The sequence below is a fragment of the Seriola aureovittata genome, chromosome 12 (assembly GCF_021018895.1).
Source record: "Seriola aureovittata isolate HTS-2021-v1 ecotype China chromosome 12, ASM2101889v1, whole genome shotgun sequence".
NCBI classification, from domain to species: domain Eukaryota; kingdom Metazoa; phylum Chordata; class Actinopteri; order Carangiformes; family Carangidae; genus Seriola; species Seriola aureovittata.
The window spans coordinates 25,179,243-25,198,962 of record NC_079375.1 but is presented as its reverse complement, the minus strand read 5'-3'; the positions used below and the strand labels follow the sequence as shown (position 1 = coordinate 25,198,962).

Below are 19,720 nucleotides of genomic sequence, written 5' to 3'. Positions count from 1 at the left end.
TTTGTTAGAGTTGTTTGTCGGGTAGTTTTTTTGGTTCTTTTACCAACTCCCACGTTTACACAGTGAAATCGTTGCTCTGGAAGAGTCCAGCTGGCCAAAGCTGATCTTACTCTTTTTTTTTCAACAAAAGTCCTAATATTGTTCCTGGTGTGTGAAGTGAATTATTAAAGGGAGTTTTCAGTTGTGCTTCTTAAATGCAATAATATTTTTAGGAGTGGCAATACTTCAAGCATGGAACATCTAATCATGGAAAAAAAACTATTTAATGCACGAAGCTTATGTATAGATTACTGTAGAATCTACAGTAACCTAGGTAACCCACAGTAATTGTCTACAGACAATCAGTGAGCAAATGTGTGATCTGTTAATATAAAACACCTTCCACAAATACAAATACGAAAAATAGATTTGTAACCTCACTAAAATATCTTGCAAATATAAAACGGATCTGCAAACAAATTTCACGAATAAAAACATGTCTGTGAATACATTCAATTAATTTACAAATAAACTAAAAGCATTAGTGAATATCTTCCTAATATTTACAACTTTCAAACAAACATTTTTGAATCAATTTTCTTTTCTCTTCGCTTGTGGATTTACGTTTTACACAGATTTTGAAACAAACCTGCCGGTCTGAACGAAAATTGATTGTATCGGAAAACAAGTGATCGCTTTCTGACGCCATTTCCGCTTTTCAAAGTAAGAGCACGCGAGAGTCTTCTTTAAAGCTGTTTCATCAAATAATCGGCAACAAGTCACGTGCGCTACGTTAACGTTGTAAGAAATGAAGTTACAGAACCTGGTGTCTAACCTTGTGCATTTGAATGTGCTATGATTGGTTTATTTCTTGTGCGTTTTTGTGAGTTCACCCGTAACACACCTTGAAAACTCAGTATTGTGATTGTTTGATTCCAGCTAATTGTTGATCTGGATAATTTTCCTCAGAGATGGACATAGTGGCCAAATTTATAACTAATCTAGTAGCCCATTACATTAACAAACAGAGTTAGCCTACAACATTAGCGGTCTGGTGGTTTGCATGAACAGGTGACCTGGCATGGAGTCAAAATCTTGGCCTGAATTATTGTTTCAGTCCACCCCTGCTACAATCCATATCTGCATAAAATATGTGTGTGTGTGTGTGTGTGTGTGTGTGTGTGTGTGTGTGTGGTGTGTGTGTGTGTGTGTGTGTGTGTGTGTGTGTGTGTGTCAAAAGAGAAAATTAAAAAACTAAAATTTGAAGTAACTAATTTATTCAAAAAAAATACAGATAAATAGAAAAAAAAACATGTGGATGAGAACAGCTTAATTGTAAATTGGGCTGAATTAAAATACTGTATATGTGAGCAGAGAGAGGAGGAGACAAGCAAACAGACCAGGTGAGAAGAGGGCGAGACAGGGAGGAAAGTCAAAGGACATCTGGAGGATAGATCTCTGAACACACCTTGCAAAGGTAAGAGGTCAGTATTAGTAAAAAATATCATTCTTGACTTGGACCTCATGTTTTATTGACTCTTGATGTTTTTTCATAATTCTGATTCCTTTTTTTTTTTGCTGAGAATTAAATGAAAAATAATTGGAAGTGTGAGACTAAGCTGAATATTTTTTCTCTCTCTCCCGTTCTCCTGTGAAGTTCAGACTCACGATCATTCAACATGCCACAGTAAGGTTTATAGTATCGGTGAGGCAGAGGGCTGTGGGGGGAGGGTGGGGAGGGTGGGAACGGTGACTGTAAGAGAGTCATGCTGACACACCTGTCTGAGGAAGAACAGAGGACGAGGCCTGGGTGGAGTTTTGAAGAGTGGGTGGAGAGGTGGAGATGATTTGGAGGGTAAGACGGGGGGAGAAAACAGTGACTAATATGAAGACGTGTGAAGGGGTGATGCATGGATGAGGGGGGGTGAGGCAGTGAGATGGAGGACTGAGGAATTATAACTGAGGGAATTAGATTCTGGAGGTTGTTGAGGGACTTGATCTTGGTTTTCACTTGGCTGCCTTTGCTGCGGGTCGGTGGTTGGTGACTTGTCTGTGTCTGTGGGGAAAACAGTCGTTGGGGTGGGGGTGGTGCCAGATGGGGAGGCAATAGCGGGAGAGAGACCGGGGGAGGAGGGTGTGTTAGGTGTTGATGTCAGGGTGCTGTAGGAGGGCGGGATTACTGGCATCTGCCTCTGCAGCAGCTGCATGATGGTGCCGATGTGTGCTGACATACAAGACTCCAACCTGGAAAACACACACACCCAAATACACAGATGTAGATTAGTTCATCGAGCTACAGTGCTGAGATGTGAGTGTTAAAGAGATTTAACATTTGACACAGATGACGTAACTGGTTTTTTGTTTCAACCATCGGTTTTAAGATTTTCAACTTGGTTTCTGAAAGTCAGGCTTCGTCTCTTACTACAATACCCATGAGCCACTGGTGCCATTGCTATGGAAAAGAAGCCTGTCAGAGGTGCAGACCAGATGTTTGGAAATTCAAAAACCTTTCATGGTTACAGCTGCTAACAAAGCGTGAGGTAGATTATCTACAGCTACACCTGGCTGCTGATGTATACACCACCTCTTCATGAAATAAAAACCTGTTGAAGTAAGGCTCAGTTTTTAATGTGGGTTTGCTGCAGTGGTCATATTTACCCAAACTTTTACCATCCCCCAACCCTAGCACCTGGAGCTGAGGCTGTTATATTTCTGGTATTGTAACGTAGCATCATTTCCACTGCTGATAAAGAGTGAGATAAAACCCTGTGACCCACCTGATGATCTGTTGCTGCAGTGCCTCCAGCCTGTTCTCTAACCCCACCTCCTGCCTGCGAGAGATGATAGTGGTGGTAGGAGGAGGAGGAGGAGGAGGAGGAGGGCTGTAGGAGGGCAGGTGAGGGAGCTGGAGAGATGGAGGCTGAGGAGGTGGTGAGGGGAGGCTGTGGGGGCAGGGCACCTCCTGGTACATGTGTCCCTCTCGACTCTCTGAGCCCCAGAGTGTAAAGATGTTGGACGCCCCTGGACACACACACATACACAGATACATTGTGAGACGCAGACACCAGGTGGCGCCATCTCATTTATCTTATGTGCCTTGAATGCATCGTTACACCTGCCTGTTACAGGGTTCCAGCTCCTCTCTCTCCTGGTGGTGTTTGTGGCAGCAGCATGAAGTACGGACGTCTGAGCAGAGCTGGTCACGTCTGAATCCTCCTCTTCTTCCTCACTGGAGAACACCTGGACATATCTACAGAGGCAGTTAGCTCAGAGTTGTGTTTCTTAAAGTGTAGGAATTTATTAATGTCTGTTTTATTTGTAGTCTTACAGTGTGTGTTTATGATCGTCTTTGCTGTGGCCTCGGTCACGTTGCTCCCAGTTACTGTGTCTTCTTCTGCGTCTGTGGGCAGCGTTCTGTCTCTTTGTGGAGATGGTGTCACCTGACAAGACAGTCCACAGATAGTTTCTCTCACCGACAGTCCAGAACACAAAACACCTTCTTCCTGTATTTACTCTCTTGCTTGGACACATCTGAACAATAACATTCTCGTGTGGTTTGTAGCGATTGCATTTTGGGTCGTTTGGATATTTCTCCGTGTGAAAAGAAACTGAACCGAAGGGAAATCGCTCCAAGTTTTCAAACTTCATCGACTGGTTTGGACCAGAACAAACAGACCGGGTGTTATAACTGTTCGCATCTCACATCATTGTGTCTCAACAGCTCTGTAAAGACACTGTAGACTTCTAATTGAGTCATTCCCGTCCATGCTGACTGCAGGTGCTGTGTGTCCTTATGAGCTGTTAGTGTTTGTGAAGTGCTACCTGTGTGAGTGGAAGAGAGTTTGTGTTTCGTCTGAGGTCTGCTCAACCCGTCACAATCAAAGCCGTCTCCACTCAGAAGATCCTCAGCTTCATTATTCTCCTGCAAGAATATGTGACGGTACAGAGAAGAGGATTTATTTACTATTGATAAGGCGGCAGTATACTCCATCAGAACTAGAGGAGCTTGAACATGAGTAGATTACATCTCTGAGACTGAAGGTGATCTCCAAGTTGGACCAGAAAGATTCACAGAATTCAGGATACATGTCCAGAACCTGAAAACACAAAGAACAGAATATATATATATATATTCATTCAATTATCCAATCATCAGCCAATCATGTGGCAGCAGTTCAGTGTATAAAGTCATGCAGATACAGGTCAGGAGTTTCAGTTAATGTTCACATCAAACCAGTGACTTTGACTGTGACGTGATGGTTGGTGTCAGACGCTTGTTTGAGTCTTTACTCAGGATGTGAACAGCAGGATGGAAACACGGAGAATGGACGGACTGGTTAGTGCTGTCAGAAAGGCTACGGTCACTCAGATAGCCAATCCTGAGCACAGAAGCTTGAGAGTGAACAACACGTCCGACCGAAACCAGCAGAAGACCGCGTCAGGTTCCACTTCCTGTCAGCCAGGAACAGAAACCTGAGGCTGCACAGTCCAGGCTGCTGCTGCTGCTGGTGTGATGCTGTGATGGTGTGGAGAATGTTTTCTTCTTTACACTAATCAATCGTGTCTGGACGTCACAGTCTATCTATAGTGTTGCTGCTGGTTCATCAGTTTACCATCTTCTATCTGCTTCAAGCATGTGTCAGTGTGGTGTTCCTAATAAAGTGCTCAGTGAGTGTGTATGTTACCTCCAGCATATCCTCTCTGTTTATCTTGTGCAGGTCACAGTAGGTCAGAGCTCTGACATCAGCCCTGGATTTTCCTGGCAGCACGTACAGATTGATCGGTTCCCCGAAGATATCGTTCTTACCTGGAGGAGAAGAAGATGTCGTCATGACGACAAATAGAAATCCTGACACGCTCTTTTATTGCGATTAGAGGCATTACTGCCTCTGTTCAAGTCTTACATCGACCACGAGACGGAGCCACGACCTGAGGCTCACTACAAGCACCTACCCAGTATGGCTACCACCATGTCTCCTCTGAGGATCTCTATGGATCCTCTGGAGATGAAGTACAGGTCTGATATCAGGTCTCCGGCATGGACGAGGGTGTCGCCGGGAGGAGCGTGGGTGGTCTTAAACTTCATGGCTAGGGCTCTCAGACATCCCTTAGTGGATCCTAGACACCAGAACACAATGTGTTGGTCAGACGCTACAAGAATCTTGTATTCAGTACTTTACTTCAAGTCTCTAGTATCATACATTTTAGTTCATACTACCTGTATTCAAAATGTGGATTATTACATATTATTAATCCTTGTATTTAAAATTATTTAAATCATACATAATTAAAAAGTGTCACAATTTCAACAACTCGTTATAATTCAGATCCAGAGACACTAGTAAACACTTTTCATGTGTATATAACATGCAACAGTTTTACCTTTGAAAGCCTTACAGTTCTGCAGCAGCGACCTGTTGAGGTGGAGACAGATATCTGCCTGGAGACACTCTGGGAAACCTTTTAAAACCTGGAGGAGTTCGTAGGACAGGAGGACACAGAGAGACGACACAGTTGGATTGGCTGCATCTTTGTTACTGATGTTTTATGGATCCTTGTCGACCACTTTGCCCCAAATCATCAGCCCTAAGCAGAATATTACCTGAACATATTGTCTGAACATTAATCATTATATTCATGGTGAAAATGATCAGAAATCAGATAAAAACAACAGAGCAATTAAAACCATTTCTGTTTAATTCTGTTGAGAACGCTGAGCCGGAGAGCTGAGAACTTCCAATATGGCTGACAGAGACATTGTTGGATAACACACACTCACAGCGTTCATGTCTATCCCATTCGTGTATGACCACGCGTGTTGGAAGTATTCCTCCAGCCGCTGCTTCAGAGGGTTGGGGATCTGGTGGAAGCGGAGGAACTCTCGGACTTTCATCATCTGGGCGTGGTAGCGCGCTGTACCAGAGTAAAGCCGCTGGATGATGGCCGACACATTACCGAAAATACTGGCGTACATCAAAGCTGGAGAAGAGACGCAAACAGAGACTTTGTGTCGTTCGCCTTCGATTCAATCGAGGAAGTTAACAGTTGATCATCTAGTGGTTCATTAGAAACCAGAGAACAAGAAACCAACAAATGATGGTAGAGTAAATGATAAATGATGCTGGAGAAATATTATTATTTGATATTTGAATTCAACAGCAAAACAAATACACCCTTCAATTCCTTGCTCATTCAGGAGCTCTGCCCCCAATTTAATTACCAAGGCAACGGCACAAAGGCAGAGAGCGTCTTATATGGCGTCTTATATGGCGTCTTATATGGCATGTTTGTGGAAACTCTTTTAACACAGCTGAAGCGAGACAAGCCTTAAATATAAAACATCAAACAAAAATGAAAACACAAACTCTGCCTTCAAAACACAGTGGAGGAGAAACTAGTGAAAGATGGTTGTTTGGATTGTTTTTACAAAACTAGAGGAGGGAAAGAAGGTTTGTAGCTAAGCTAACAGGAAAGCTAACATTAACTTCCAACCAAATAAATCCACCATGCTAGCAAACTTGTTCTGAGAAACTCTCCACCCACAGTTTGTTTGTATTACAGTAGATATTGTGTTCATTAATAATAGTCTGTAAAGTCATCTTTCTTACTACTAGTTGCTATAATACATATATATATATATAAATACATATATATTGTATATAGGCCTACAGCTGTAGTTCTTCACCTCCTCAGCCTCCTCCTGATGAGCTAGATTTGTGTTGTTTGTTATAAAAGGTCATTTCCTTGACGTGAGTGTCTCTGGCTGAACTACTGAAAGCTTCGGTTCTTTCAGTTCAGCTTTCCTGGCGTGTGTGGGACGTACCGCCGATGAGCATGACACAAATGGAGAAGATCTTCTCAGAGTTGGTGTTCGGCGAGACATTTCCGAAGCCGACGCTGGTCAGACTGCTGAAGGTGAAGTACAGAGCTGTGACATATTTATCTCTGATGGAGGGACCGGACTCCGTGATGGAGTCGTTGTACGGCTTCCCCAGCTGATCGCCCAGAGTGTCCAACCAGCCGATCCCCGCCGAGGCTGACCGGTCCACATTACCTATGGCGTACCTGGGGTAAGAGGACAAACATCCTGTGCTTGAAACAAAAAGAAGGAGCTTAAAACAGCAGCACGTGTTCTTAATAAAGTTTGGCTGTAAGTTCCATGTGCTACAGGTTAAAGTAATGTACCAGATGCAGGCCAGCCAGTGGGCGATGAGGGCGAAGGAGCACATGAGGAGGAAGAGGACGGCAGCGCCATACTCCGAGTAACGGTCCAACTTCCTGGCTACACGAACCAATCGCAGTAACCGAGCTGTCTTCAGTAAACCAATCAGCGTGGTGGTCTGTTAGCAGGAGGAGAGAGAGAGAGCAGCGATATAAGTTCTCTCTCCTCTTTTCTCTCTTACTCCTTGTTTTCCTCGTCTTTCCTCCCTACCATCCCAGTTCCTGCCCCTCCCTCATCTTCTTCCTCTTTCCCTCCCTCCTCCCTACCTCTCCCTCTCCTCCTCCCCTAACCACCTCCTCTCCTGAGCGGTAGATGAGGAGGTCGAAGGGAATGGCTGCCACCATGTCGATGAGGAACCAGCCTTTGAAGTAGTGGACTGCGATCCGTGAAGACTGGCTCACCACCTGAAGGAGACGAAACACAGACGCATCATCATGTTTTCATACATGTACAGTGAGGGAGAGAGTAGTAGCTAAGTCTTAACTTTGTACTTTTGTTGTATTTTTTTTAAGCAGTTTGGGTCGAATTTGAGTCGCACTGAGGCTTGAGCTGGTGGAGTCAGTGAATCAGTCATTTGATCAGTTCACCTCGTCGTTGGAGTTAACGTATGTGGTCCTGAAGTTGATGATGATGTCAACAATGAACATGATGTCCACTATAAGATCCACCACGTTGAGGGGAGAGCAGGAGTAACCACAGGTCTGCATGGCTGCCTCCTGCTGGTCGCTGAGGGAAAACACACCGATTCATTCATCAACCAGAAAGTCAAACAACCACTGAAAAACCGGTTCAGGATTAAAAACAAAGGACAGCAGGGAATATATAGAGGCACACACAGTATATAATACATAATATAAAGCTCATCTTCTACATTAACACACTTTGGCAGCTTCTCTAATATTTTAAATGGTTATAGTTTTAGTTTTATATGCATTATATATTTGTAAAAAATTCATCAATGATGTGAAATAAAGATCCTGTAGCACCTGCTTAAGCACTGACTGTAGAACCTGTAGAATAAAAAGCTGGTAGGATACGATATAAATGACCTTAAAAACAAATGAATCTGAAAAAAACGAAAACGACACGACCAACTGTCGTTTTCATATTTCCTTTCTTTGTAGACAGTGATGAAGTTTGGTCGTTTGGACGCAGCAAACATTTAAAATGCAAAGGAATCTTTGTTTATTTCTAAACCCTCAAACACAGACCTCAGATCAGTCTCTCTGGTGAAGAATCTCCTGCTTGACCTTTATCTAACGTCGCCACCGTTAGGACACTGACAGGTTCGAACGTGACTGACAGTGGAGGAGTTGGCTGTGATTGTTTTTCCCTCACATTCCTCACATTTTCAAAATAAAGTAAAATAAATTCCGCAGACTAAAAGCTGCTTCAAGGTAAGAGCACGTCATAGAAATCTAGGGAAGTAAAAGTCATATGTTTCCCAAAAAATAATACTCAAGTAAAGTACAGATACTCAAACAAAATCTACTTAAGTGTACTCCAGTTAAAGTACTTCCTTACAGTTAGCAGTAGTTTAGAGGTCAGCAGGAGAAACCCTACATCCTCACAGTTAACTCATGTGGGTCAGGTAAGCATCGCTGCTGTGTGAGTTTCCACCAACCTCAGTAGAAATGTGGCAGAGTACGGGGTGAAAATCGCTGTGTAAATGACTAAGAGGAGAATGACCCAGTCCCACACAGCCTTGAACGGACTGTAGTGGAGGATGGTCCACTTCTGGATCCTGGGAGTCTGCAGCTTATACTCCGGCAACACATCGGCACCCAGAGACAGAACCTAGAGGAGAGAGATTATTACTATTATTATTATTATTTACAGCTGCGTCAGGCTGATCTGTGGCGGCACCGGACAGACAGAAAAGCCGACATGCCGTGTGTTTGTAAGATGTTGTTCCTGGTTATAGATTCTCCAAGTATGTGGAGCATTTTTCCAAAAAGACATTCCCTCATTTGGCGTATTAATACTGGTGATGGCGAGCACTGTCTCTGCAGTGTCCACTCGACAATAACAACAAGAGACACACAAGGAAAGCTACTTCAAAATAAAACAGGAAATGAGACAAATGTCCAAACATAAACTCTCCGTCACGGCAAACTCTGACAGGATGGATGGATGGATGGATGGATGGATGGATGGATGGGTGGATGAACAGCTGGTTTACTTCATTTGGAGAAGAAAAAGTAGAGCATTAAGTCATGTGTACTAACCTGCGTGACCTTCTCAGTGACGTGGTGCGTTCTGTCGATCAGTTTACAAGGAGGTCTGATTTCACCAGGAGGTAACGCCATGAAGGCGTCAGTCTTTGTGTCCAGTGGGCTCTGGGAGATCAGCTGGATGCGGGCACACACACACACACACACACGCACACACACGCACACACACGATGACTGATCAATGATTCAATACAGAGCAGCAACCAAAACAAAGAGGTCAAAGGTCAGAGCCTCTTATTTTAAAGTATCATTCAACGAGAAAAGGGAGATAATGAATAAAACTGTGAGTCATCTACAGTCAGCTGGCCACTCTTACTGTACGAGCACAAACGAAACCATGTTGTAACTGTCAAGCACTTTGTGTCTGCGTGTGTTACCTGGCTGTTGGATCGGCAACGCAAATCAGTGTCTGACATCCCAGCCGGCCCGCTGGTCTTTCTGATGGTTACTATACCTGCTGAAGGAGAGGAGAGGGGAATTCATTCTGAGAGCGATCAGCAACAGACTTTTGATATTTTGAGTCTGAGAGCGTCTGCAGCTTCGAGAGAGCTGCAAGGTTTCCGTTGCTCCTGCAGTGAAGCATAGCGAGCGTTAGCATTAACAGCTGTTTACCTACCAGTCTTAGCAAGAGCTTCGGTCATCATCGTGTTTATATAAGACAAGAGGTCGTAACACGTCCTCTGAGCAGCGCTACGTCCACAGGGAGGCCTGGACGCTACAGTGACTTGGTATCGGAAAGTGACGCGACAGTCCGACTGGGACGAGGCTAGCTGGTTAGCGCGCTAACTTCAGTAGAAGAAAAGAAGTGACAGAAATAGAAGTAAAACAAGAGGGTAGTTTTCCACCTCTGGAGACAGCTGTTGGTGAGTAAAGGAAAGAAGTTTGATGCTGAACTCACAATATTTCCTCTAGACGTGTGAGTAAACAGCTGCTAATGCTAACGCTGGTTATGTAGCAATAGCAAAACTTACAAATAGCTTCTTTAAATTAACTCTCTTTGACTTGAAGTAGAATTTAGTCATTTATCTTCTTTTGAAATAAAAAAGTACTTCTTTGTGAGGAAGTAATTTCAGTGTCTTGGACGCTTCAGTCTTCTGCAGGTTGCCTTTGCTTGGACTTATTGGGGCACTTTCAGACTTTCAGGGGTTATTAACAAAACATGCGGCGGACAGGAGAAGAATTAAACTGGATAACATCCTCACCGGTGCAGCTGTGTCTCAACTGCAGCCTCTTGTCCCAGTAACTCTGCCCACTCTTCATATCATCCACCGAGGAGGAGTGTTTCAAACTCACACAGCTGCCATCGAAGCTGCTGGAGGGAGGGTGGATGTGAAGAGGAGAGTCGTCTTCACCTCTCCTTCTCTCCTCTCTCCTACATACAACCTACATTTGTTAAGTGGACCTCAAACATCATCACCTCATCACCTCGTCACCTCAACCACATCTACATGCAATAGAAAAAACTGAGCAACAATACAATAATGGAGGAAAAAGTAAAAATGGATGGCAGCATTAAATCACAAGTTATCAGGATCTTATCATCTAATTATTGGTGTATTTTATATTCCAAGAACTCCACTATTATATTTACTAAGGCACATCCTTGTCTTTAAATATAAATATTAAAACTGCAGTTTGGCTGTAAATGGTTAAACAAAGGATTTTTTTTTCTTTCTCAAAAAGTGATGAAAATATTTAAAACCTAAATAATTTGATCATTTAGAGTTTGTTGTATAAACAAACAGTGAATGAAAATTGTAAAACAAATTTATAAAATGTATAAAACATGTTTATTACAAGGAGAAAATGAAAAGATTTAAACCTTGGTGGAGCATGTGAGGAGGCGGGGGGTGTGGAGGTGGGAGCTGTGGGCAGACCTGTGTGAAACCCCCCACGTCTTCTTCCTCCTCTTCCTCCTCCTCCTCCTCCTCCTGTTCTTGTATCCACCAGAAACCCATCAGCATCACCTCCTTCTCTTCTCTTTCTGTCTTCCTCACTGGGCCTGGGCACCGACAAGTCTTCCCTCTCTCCTCCTCTTATCAGCTCCTCCTCCTCTTCCGCCTCCTCCTCTTCCGCCTCCTCCTCCTCCTCTTCTCTGTCCCAGAGCAGCAGTCTAGCTCCCGCCTCCTCCAGATGTTGTCTCTCAGGGAGGGACAGCAGTTTGTCCAGGGCCACGGACTCCCGTCCGAAGGGAAGGAGGTCGGCACGAGGGGAACCCAGCTCTGTGTCCTGTGACGACACACCTGAACTGGGGCAGAGGGAGCGGAGGAGGAGGCGCAGACGCTGTGGCCAAGCTGGGCGGAGCAAAAGAGGAAGACAGCAACGGTTCAGTAACTCTTTCACCTAATTAACAAACATTCCTGTCAGGGTTTCCTCCAGACATGACACTTAGAATTGAGGCCAGAGTTTGATGTTGGTCTCATCAGACCGTCAGCTGTGAGACCAGGTGTGTGTCCAACCAGCTGAGCTTACCGCAGGTGGACTCAAGGTGTAGAAGCATCTCAGAGATGATCAAGAGAAAGTGGAGGCTAAACATCAGGTGTCATGGCAAAGTGTCTGAATACTTGTGTCAATGTGATATTTCAGTTTTTAATGAATCTCCAAAAAGTTGTAAAATCCTGTTTTCCCTCTGTAGTATTTATGAGCTCACTGATGACGGCGTTAATTAAACGTACCCATGTTGATCCAGGGGATACGCAGCACTCTGCTGAGCTCTCTGTCTGGAGAGCTGTGGGCTGGTCTGGGGTCAGTGGGAAGCTCAAAGTTGAGGATAAACATGATGACCAAGCCGTCCTCATTCTTCACTGGGACCACGTCTATCTCACAGCTGAAACACACTCCTGCAGCGACAGAGAGACACAGAGGAGAGGGGAATGGAGGGAGAATTCACTTCACTTCTGATGACCTGTGACCCGCCTCTGTTTGGGACAGGAAGAGACGAGTCAGCAGATTCATGTCGTTCTGAATCTCTCCTCTAGATGGCGACACCGGACAGAAGATGACTGTGCTGCTCGTTAAATCATCTGAGCGTCTTCACTGATATTTCCACCATTTTAACATCTTATAAACTCTATATGTCAACCGTCCATAATGATTGTTATTTAGTCAATATATATTTATAATATTGTACCGGTAATTTAAATGAAAATATATTTGGTGAAGCAAGATAAAGACAAAGAAAGTGATGACATAACAAGACATAACATAAGATAACATAACACGATGTCATACACTACTACAGAGAACGACTGACAGCTTTAAGCTCCTTGTTATTGCTATAGATTTAGATGATTTATATATATTTATATCTGTTGAGAGTGAGAGAGAAATAGAGAAAAAAAAAAAAATATATATGAAATAAACAAATAAGTTGTTTTTTTAGGGTATTTATCTATTTATTTATTCTGTATAAATTATCAAATAATTTGTTTTAATAGGATAGCTTTAAAATCAATTAGGCTGTCAGCTTTATAAATATAAGTAAAATTAACTCAAAAATCATTGACTTAACATAAAAAAATCATGTCCACCTCGCAAAGTGTTTGTGTCACGTGATCATAAAGTAATGTCTTACACATTTGCGTAGACTTCACAATAAACTTTTTATATCATGGATGGATTGGTGTTCACAGTGTTCAGTCCATAGCAAAGAAAAGATCAAGTTCACTTTCTTTGGATCTTGCACAATCTCAGTATTTATATTAGGAATAATCCACAGTGAGCTGTGCAGTTACACACAAACACAAACACACCCTGCTCTCCTTCCTGTCACTCATCTCTGCATTATGCAACATCTTCCACCATTTCAACAAGTATAGGAAGCTTCTGATGCAGTGATAATTAAGTTAGACTGATTATGATGCCGTATAACGCCTGTGAGATTATGTGAAACTAATCAACCTCAGGATCCAGGGAAATGTGAGACTATGGTGCGAGTGCAGATGATAACAGATAAAAACATTTCTTATTTAACTTCAACTGGGCTCTGAATGTTTCATAAGACTAGCACTGACCTGCTCTGTTCTTCATGTGAGTTTACGTCATATAATATTTTTGAATTATATGTGAAATACTACAAACATGAAGACGGGAGGATTTTGTGTCATTTCTTCAATTCAGTTCAAAACAGAAACGGTTATGGATACAGGCTGTTCTCTGTCTCCTACTGAAACAGGATTTCATGGATGGATGAGACAGAACACAGTGCAGCAGGGTGTGTGTGTGTGTGTGTGTGTGTGTGTGTGTGTGTGTGTGTGTGTGTGTGTGTGTGTGTGTGTGAAGGACAGAGTGTTAGTGTTGGGGCTAAATTGACAGCGAGATGGATTAATGTAGTTACTTTCTACCTCAATAATGATATCACAATGACTTGACTGGAAGACCATCTGCTGCAAAACAGACACACACACACACACACACACACACACACACACACACACTATGGTTAATGTGCAACGTACGCAACACATGTCTTGTAGCATTAACTACAGTGGATGAATCTGGGCTGTAGGGGGAGATGAACACACCACCACCACACAAACACAACAATAATACTGCAATATATATAAAAATATTAAAATTATTTCCCCCTCTATCAACAGGTTTTACCAAGAAATATATAAAGTAAATCCTGTAGAAGCTGCTACATGTTGAAATATCGTCTTTTAAACAAGAGGTATATGTAATCAAGAGATAAGAGAGAGAGAGAGTTTCCCTGACAGCGACGCTGAGAGGTTGTGTGAATGAGAACTTCTGTCTGTCAGGGGCGACGGAGGAAGAACTGTAACTTTGCAACAGAGTTAAAACAACGTCCTCCCAAGGAAAATGACAACATCAGTCAATTAGTATTCAAAAAGGTCAGTACGGCTCATGATTTAGTCTCAATATCAGCTCAGTGTGAGGATTATCGTGTTGGAAACAAGCCAAACTATTTTGTAATTGTGTGTGTGTGTGTGTGTGTGTGTGTGTGTGTGTGTGTGTGTGTGTGTGGAGGTCATAGTGAAGGTCAGTGTCAGTCTTTAGGGACAATGGGTAAATAGGATCATAGTTTTCATTAGAGCATAAGCACCATATCAACCCAAAGAAATGATAAACTGGCGGATTAGAGATTAATGGAAAGAGCCAAAAGATTATTGAGCCCTTTCACTCACAAACACACACACACACACACACACACACACACACACACACACACACACACACACACACACACACACACACACACACACACACACACACATACACACACATACACACACACCAATCCTTGCTACCATGCTCTTCCTTCCTGACATTCAGCCGCTAACTCCCGGCTCTCCTCCAGTTTCTGTCTTCCTCCTCTGTATGTCTGTGTTTTCATAGATCATATGTCATGTGTTAGATACACACTTCACACACAGGAGTTACACAAAGTACTCAGGACACTTCACTATTATCACACTTTGTTTTGCTTTGACCTTCCTATTGTCTTCGGGTAAATTTTGACTCATTTTTTTTAGATTGGCTTAGGTGTTTTTTTTGGGTCATATTTGACATAGTAATTATGGCCTGTTTATGCATATAAATGCATATGTATAATTAATAACAAAATTACAACAAAATTAAAAATTATAGTATATTAGTAATATTATATATATTAAAGTTAATGGATCTTGCCATAATTGATTCAAATGATGACTGACTGTGTGAGACTCATACCGTCTTTAGTGTAGAGGGAAATCTCCACCTTTCTCTCCTCCACTCCCAGCAGAGCTTTCGCCATCTGGGCCACCGCTGGTCTCCGGGTGTGAGGTCCGTACAGGAAGCTACAGGTGCAGGGTTTCTGCATCACCTCAGCCCGGGTATAACCACACATCCCACAGAAGGCGTCATTACAGAAAATAATGGCACAGTTCTCCACCTGCGCGTTGGCGATGATAAACTTTCTATCTGTAGAGGAAGAGGAGAGGAAAGAAAGGAGGGATGTTACAACTTAATAAAATACCAAAATGCAAAATATCCACAGAACACAAAGCTTAAACTTACAGCACACACACACACACACACACACACACACACACACACCCTGCTTGAACCAGCTGTAACTAAAGAGTTACTGTCACCATGGAGACCGTTAACTGCAGCTGGACACACACAGCTGATTCCCATCAGTTGATTAGACTGCACACAAAGATAAGCACACAGACACACATGTAAACAGACACATGTACAGAGACAGCAACCCAGAGCACCAGTTACCCATCAATCATTGCAGTTTAGCTCCAACTCAACACAAAACAATGCAGTCTTATTCAGCCTGTTCCTACACATTCTTAGTTAATAAAAACTGATTAAAACCGTTTTACTACAGGACTGTTGTATCAGACTACATCAGTTTTAGCTACATGTTCCTAATAAATTGAAAACTCAGTGTATGTTAGTAATTATCAGTTGTATGTCCAGGCTACAAAGAGCCTGACTGGAATTAACTTGTCAACCTGTCAGCCTAAAGATGCTCTTTAATTAAAAGTTTTATCATATATTATTATCACCATATAACATGTTTTACCCCCTCCCCTTTTAAAATGTAACACGTTTACTCAGAGACATTTTAACTGACTCACTTTGTACTTTTACCTGAGAACATTTTTACTTCTACTGTAGTAAAATGTCTTTTCACTAACGGTAGTTAGTGACCGTTGACGTTCTGACGTCCTGACGTCACTGTAGTGTCTCATCGCCAGTCTCTGGAGTTTCTGTGACTGGCAGAGTTTATCGCTGCTCTGTCTGAACACAGTTAATGTTGTTATTTTCTTTATCACAGTGTCCAACTACCTGCTTTACATTCAAACTTACACTAGTTCTGCTCCAGCACCCAGAGCTCTCTGCTCCTTTTGGCGACTTTCACTAATTCAGCAGTTGTTTAAATGCTATTGAGGCCAACTAGTTACTTTAGCTTAGCGGTTGGCGCTAGCTTCTGCCTCTCCCTCTCTTGCTCGGTGTGTTTTGAATCAACAGATGGACTTATTCATCAGAGTGTGGTGTTGTTGTAACTTTAGTGATGTTCATTATAACGTCTTGATGTCTGTTTTCTTACCTTCAACACACAGCTTCGCTAGCTAATTGGAACTGCTCTAGTCCGTGACCGTCTGCGCGCACAGGGGCCTTCAGCGTGATAGGCTATTACTCGTGACGTATAACCAATCACATGGAGCTGTGGGCGGGACACCGCGACGTATGTTTGTTGAGTTTAATGACAGATCTCCCAACTCGTTTTTTACAAAAACAAAGAGGGCAGAGGAGTACCGACAACTAGTGATTAAAATAATTTACACTGATTTACATCAGCTCAATAAATTAGCAAATTTGTGAAAGTATAATTTGCAATAAATACAAAAAACGGCTCTAATACAGCTTTCTTTGTTTTAATTTATCATTATCAAGTAAATATCGATTCCAAAATATAATGGCTATAGAATAAAGACACCATCTGTGTTTAGATTCTCTAGGTTCTCTATAAGTCTAGCTTTTTCCCGGTGCAGTGTCTGCCACTGGGCACAAAATTTCGCTTAAAAATAAAGGCTCGATTAACATGATTTGATATTTCAATTTATTGCAATTGTTGTTCACTTTTTTTAACACTAGAAGACCATGGGAAAAGGTCTAGAAATGTATATCTATGAAGCATAATAAAACCCCAAACAATGCACATCACGTCACTGAGTCATGCTAACAGCCATGCTAAAAAAGCCATGCTAACAGAAATCTGTCATCAGGAAGAGGTCATTAATATAGGCAAACATATCAGTCCTTATTTAATAGTGTAAACCTTCATTAGTGCTCTGGATTTCGACCACAACACAGCACTGACTCTTCTATTCAACATGTACTCTGCCTTGCTCAGATTATCATAAAATAACAAGATCTCTTACCATAATTCTGCAGATGACACTCGGCTCTACATTTATGTCACCACCTGACTTTACACTTGCAGAATAAGTGCATTGAACAAATCAATGAGTGGACGTGCCAGCATTTTCTACAACTGAACAAAGAAAAAACTGAAGTAGTTGTTTTTGGCCCCATAGAAAAAAGATTAAAGTCAGTGCTCACCTTGAATCCATGTCACTAAAACTTACAAATCAAGCCACAAATCTTATGGACTCTGACCTAAATTCTTCAGCCACATAAAGACAATTATTAACTCATACTACCACCTGAAAAACATGATGTGATTAAAAGGATTTCTGTATTAAAAACGATGCAACAACAGGCTGCAGGCTAGAATATTGTTTTTAGTTTTTTTATTCACACGTCTTAGTATGAAATTAACCAGATAAATGCAGCTCATGCAGAGTCACAAGAAAGTGGAGCACATTACACCAATCTTTAAATCACTGCACTGACTTCCTGTGTTCTGAAGGATAGATTTTTAAATCCTATTACTTTGACTATAAAGTAATCTTTAAGTATTGAACTATTTGCTCGCTTGTTTTTATTGTCTCTTAAATGCTATTTTAATGTCTTATTTCAATGTTATGACTTTGAATTAACTTGCATCTACTATTTAAATAAACCTGCCTTTCCTTTTTGGCATTTTAATATGATAATCATAAATTTATGATTAGAAAAATGATGATAAAATCTAATATTTTTCCCTGCAGGTTACTTACTTTGTCCCTCGAACTTGCGGATAATTGTGTCCAGGAAGGTGTTCTGCGGCGCCACATGGCCCCGTCTCACCGGCATGGCTCGGACCGGTTGTAAAGCTTCCTGTGGCACTGATTGGCTCAGACCAGAGCAGGTTCCGATTTGTCCAACACGCTGCTTTCACGCACCTTTTTATTTAGTCGGATATAAAAGTTGTAAAACAAAAAGAAAAGGAAAAAAGAAAAAAAAAGGGAGGATCTGACGGAGTTTGGTTTGTCTGTTCTTCATCACATCCTCTCCTCCTCTGTGTCTCTCTCCTTCTCTCATGCTCTCTCCATCCTGCCACAGACCCGCCCATAGTCTGTACAATAACAACTACTATCTGTCTAACTATTACAGGCAGCCATTACAGCTGTGACTGCTGCTGCTTCTGGCAACACCACTACTGTTATTACATCTCACAATGCATTCTTTCAATATGATATAGTGCTCTAAACAATGTACTCAGGAAAACATTCATAACTCACTAGCTATTAAAGGATTAATTGCAAACCAGTTGACCATTTAATTAAAGACAGTGGAGGAAAAAAACAACAAATTTACAGTTGCAACAAAAGTGAATTCTTAAAAAGGGCTGGATTCTCCTTTAAATGCTCCATCCATGATTATTATATTCTGTAATATTCTTCTTCCGGCCTCATATTCAGTTCAGAGTCGTGAAGATATTCACTTGGCCTTGTTGTGGATTCATGTCTGCTCAGTTAGAGCAGCACATATTATTATGGTCTGGATTTAAATATAGATTTGTCCTTTAAACATTAAATGTGTGAACTCGTGTGACGTGTGTCAAGGTTAGTGATGCTGTTTATGTCAAATTCATTCCCCACCTGTGTCATGTAAAGTCAAAATAGTCACATCAGACAATATTTGCCTCTTTTTATGTGACAGCAGTGAAAATGAGTCGTTGTCAGCATCTGTTGTGTCGTGGTTTCAGAACGATGGAGACAGAGAACAATTACATTCAGAATATGATGCAGGTTTAGGAGGATTTCTTTTTTCTGGGCAACTTTCCTGTTTTTCCCAAATGATGTACAAATGTCTTGATACAGTGAACAGCATGAAGCTGCTGTGAACGGGGGAAATAAATGTCCCCTGAATATCCACTTAAGATGGAGCTACAGATTGTTTACAATGTCTGGCTCCGCCCCTGGTCTGAACTCCAACACATGTATTTCACAACACACGTCAGAGAACATGAGAAACATATATACACATACAGTACAGTTATAATACAGTATATGTGACTGAAACCTATAGTAAGACGTTGAGTTGTTGGAAGAGAAAAGAGGAAATGTATGAGGTTGGCAGCTCTGTGTTCATGTGTTTGAAGTCTGACAGCTCCTCCGGACGTCGTTTCTGTAGGTTCACAGATGATAAATGACTGTAATCATTTCAGAGGATAATTTACTGAGACTGAACGATCTGTTTGTCATTTAGAGATAATCTTGTCTTGACATGACTTAATTTTCTCATGACTTGAGATAGAGAGAGAGCAAAGTGACATTAAGTTTTTACAACAGGATAAACAAACAAAGTAACAGTATTGTAGTTGTATTGTATTAATGGTATGTTTTTGTGTAAACAGTAGAAGAGTGGTGTT

At 41.8% G+C, this 19,720-nt stretch overlaps 1 protein-coding gene across 2 annotated transcripts; it reads right to left on the bottom strand.

Moving 5' to 3' along the window:
- Positions 1-1,220: 1,220 nt before the first annotated feature.
- On the bottom strand, positions 1,221-18,337 carry LOC130178262 (potassium voltage-gated channel subfamily H member 2-like). 2 transcript variants are annotated; one of them, XM_056390337.1, is made up of 22 exons: positions 18,084-18,337; positions 15,130-15,360; positions 12,111-12,275; positions 11,258-11,729; positions 10,638-10,807; positions 9,813-9,892; positions 9,430-9,552; positions 8,826-8,998; positions 7,789-7,927; positions 7,468-7,605; positions 7,165-7,319; positions 6,803-7,044; positions 5,759-5,958; positions 5,362-5,449; positions 4,933-5,097; positions 4,665-4,786; positions 4,005-4,076; positions 3,802-3,901; positions 3,308-3,419; positions 3,099-3,229; positions 2,757-3,000; positions 1,221-2,223 (listed from the first exon to the last, which is right to left on the bottom strand). In XM_056390337.1, exons 1-22 carry the CDS (start codon positions 18,157-18,159, stop codon positions 1,860-1,862), a joined length of 3,762 nt encoding a protein of 1,253 aa, XP_056246312.1. In that variant the 5' UTR covers positions 18,160-18,337; the 3' UTR covers positions 1,221-1,859. The 2 variants fall into 2 exon arrangements, with proteins under 2 accessions (XP_056246312.1, XP_056246313.1); XM_056390338.1 differs by having other exon boundaries at positions 7,495-7,605.
- Positions 18,338-19,720: the final 1,383 nt, after the last annotated feature.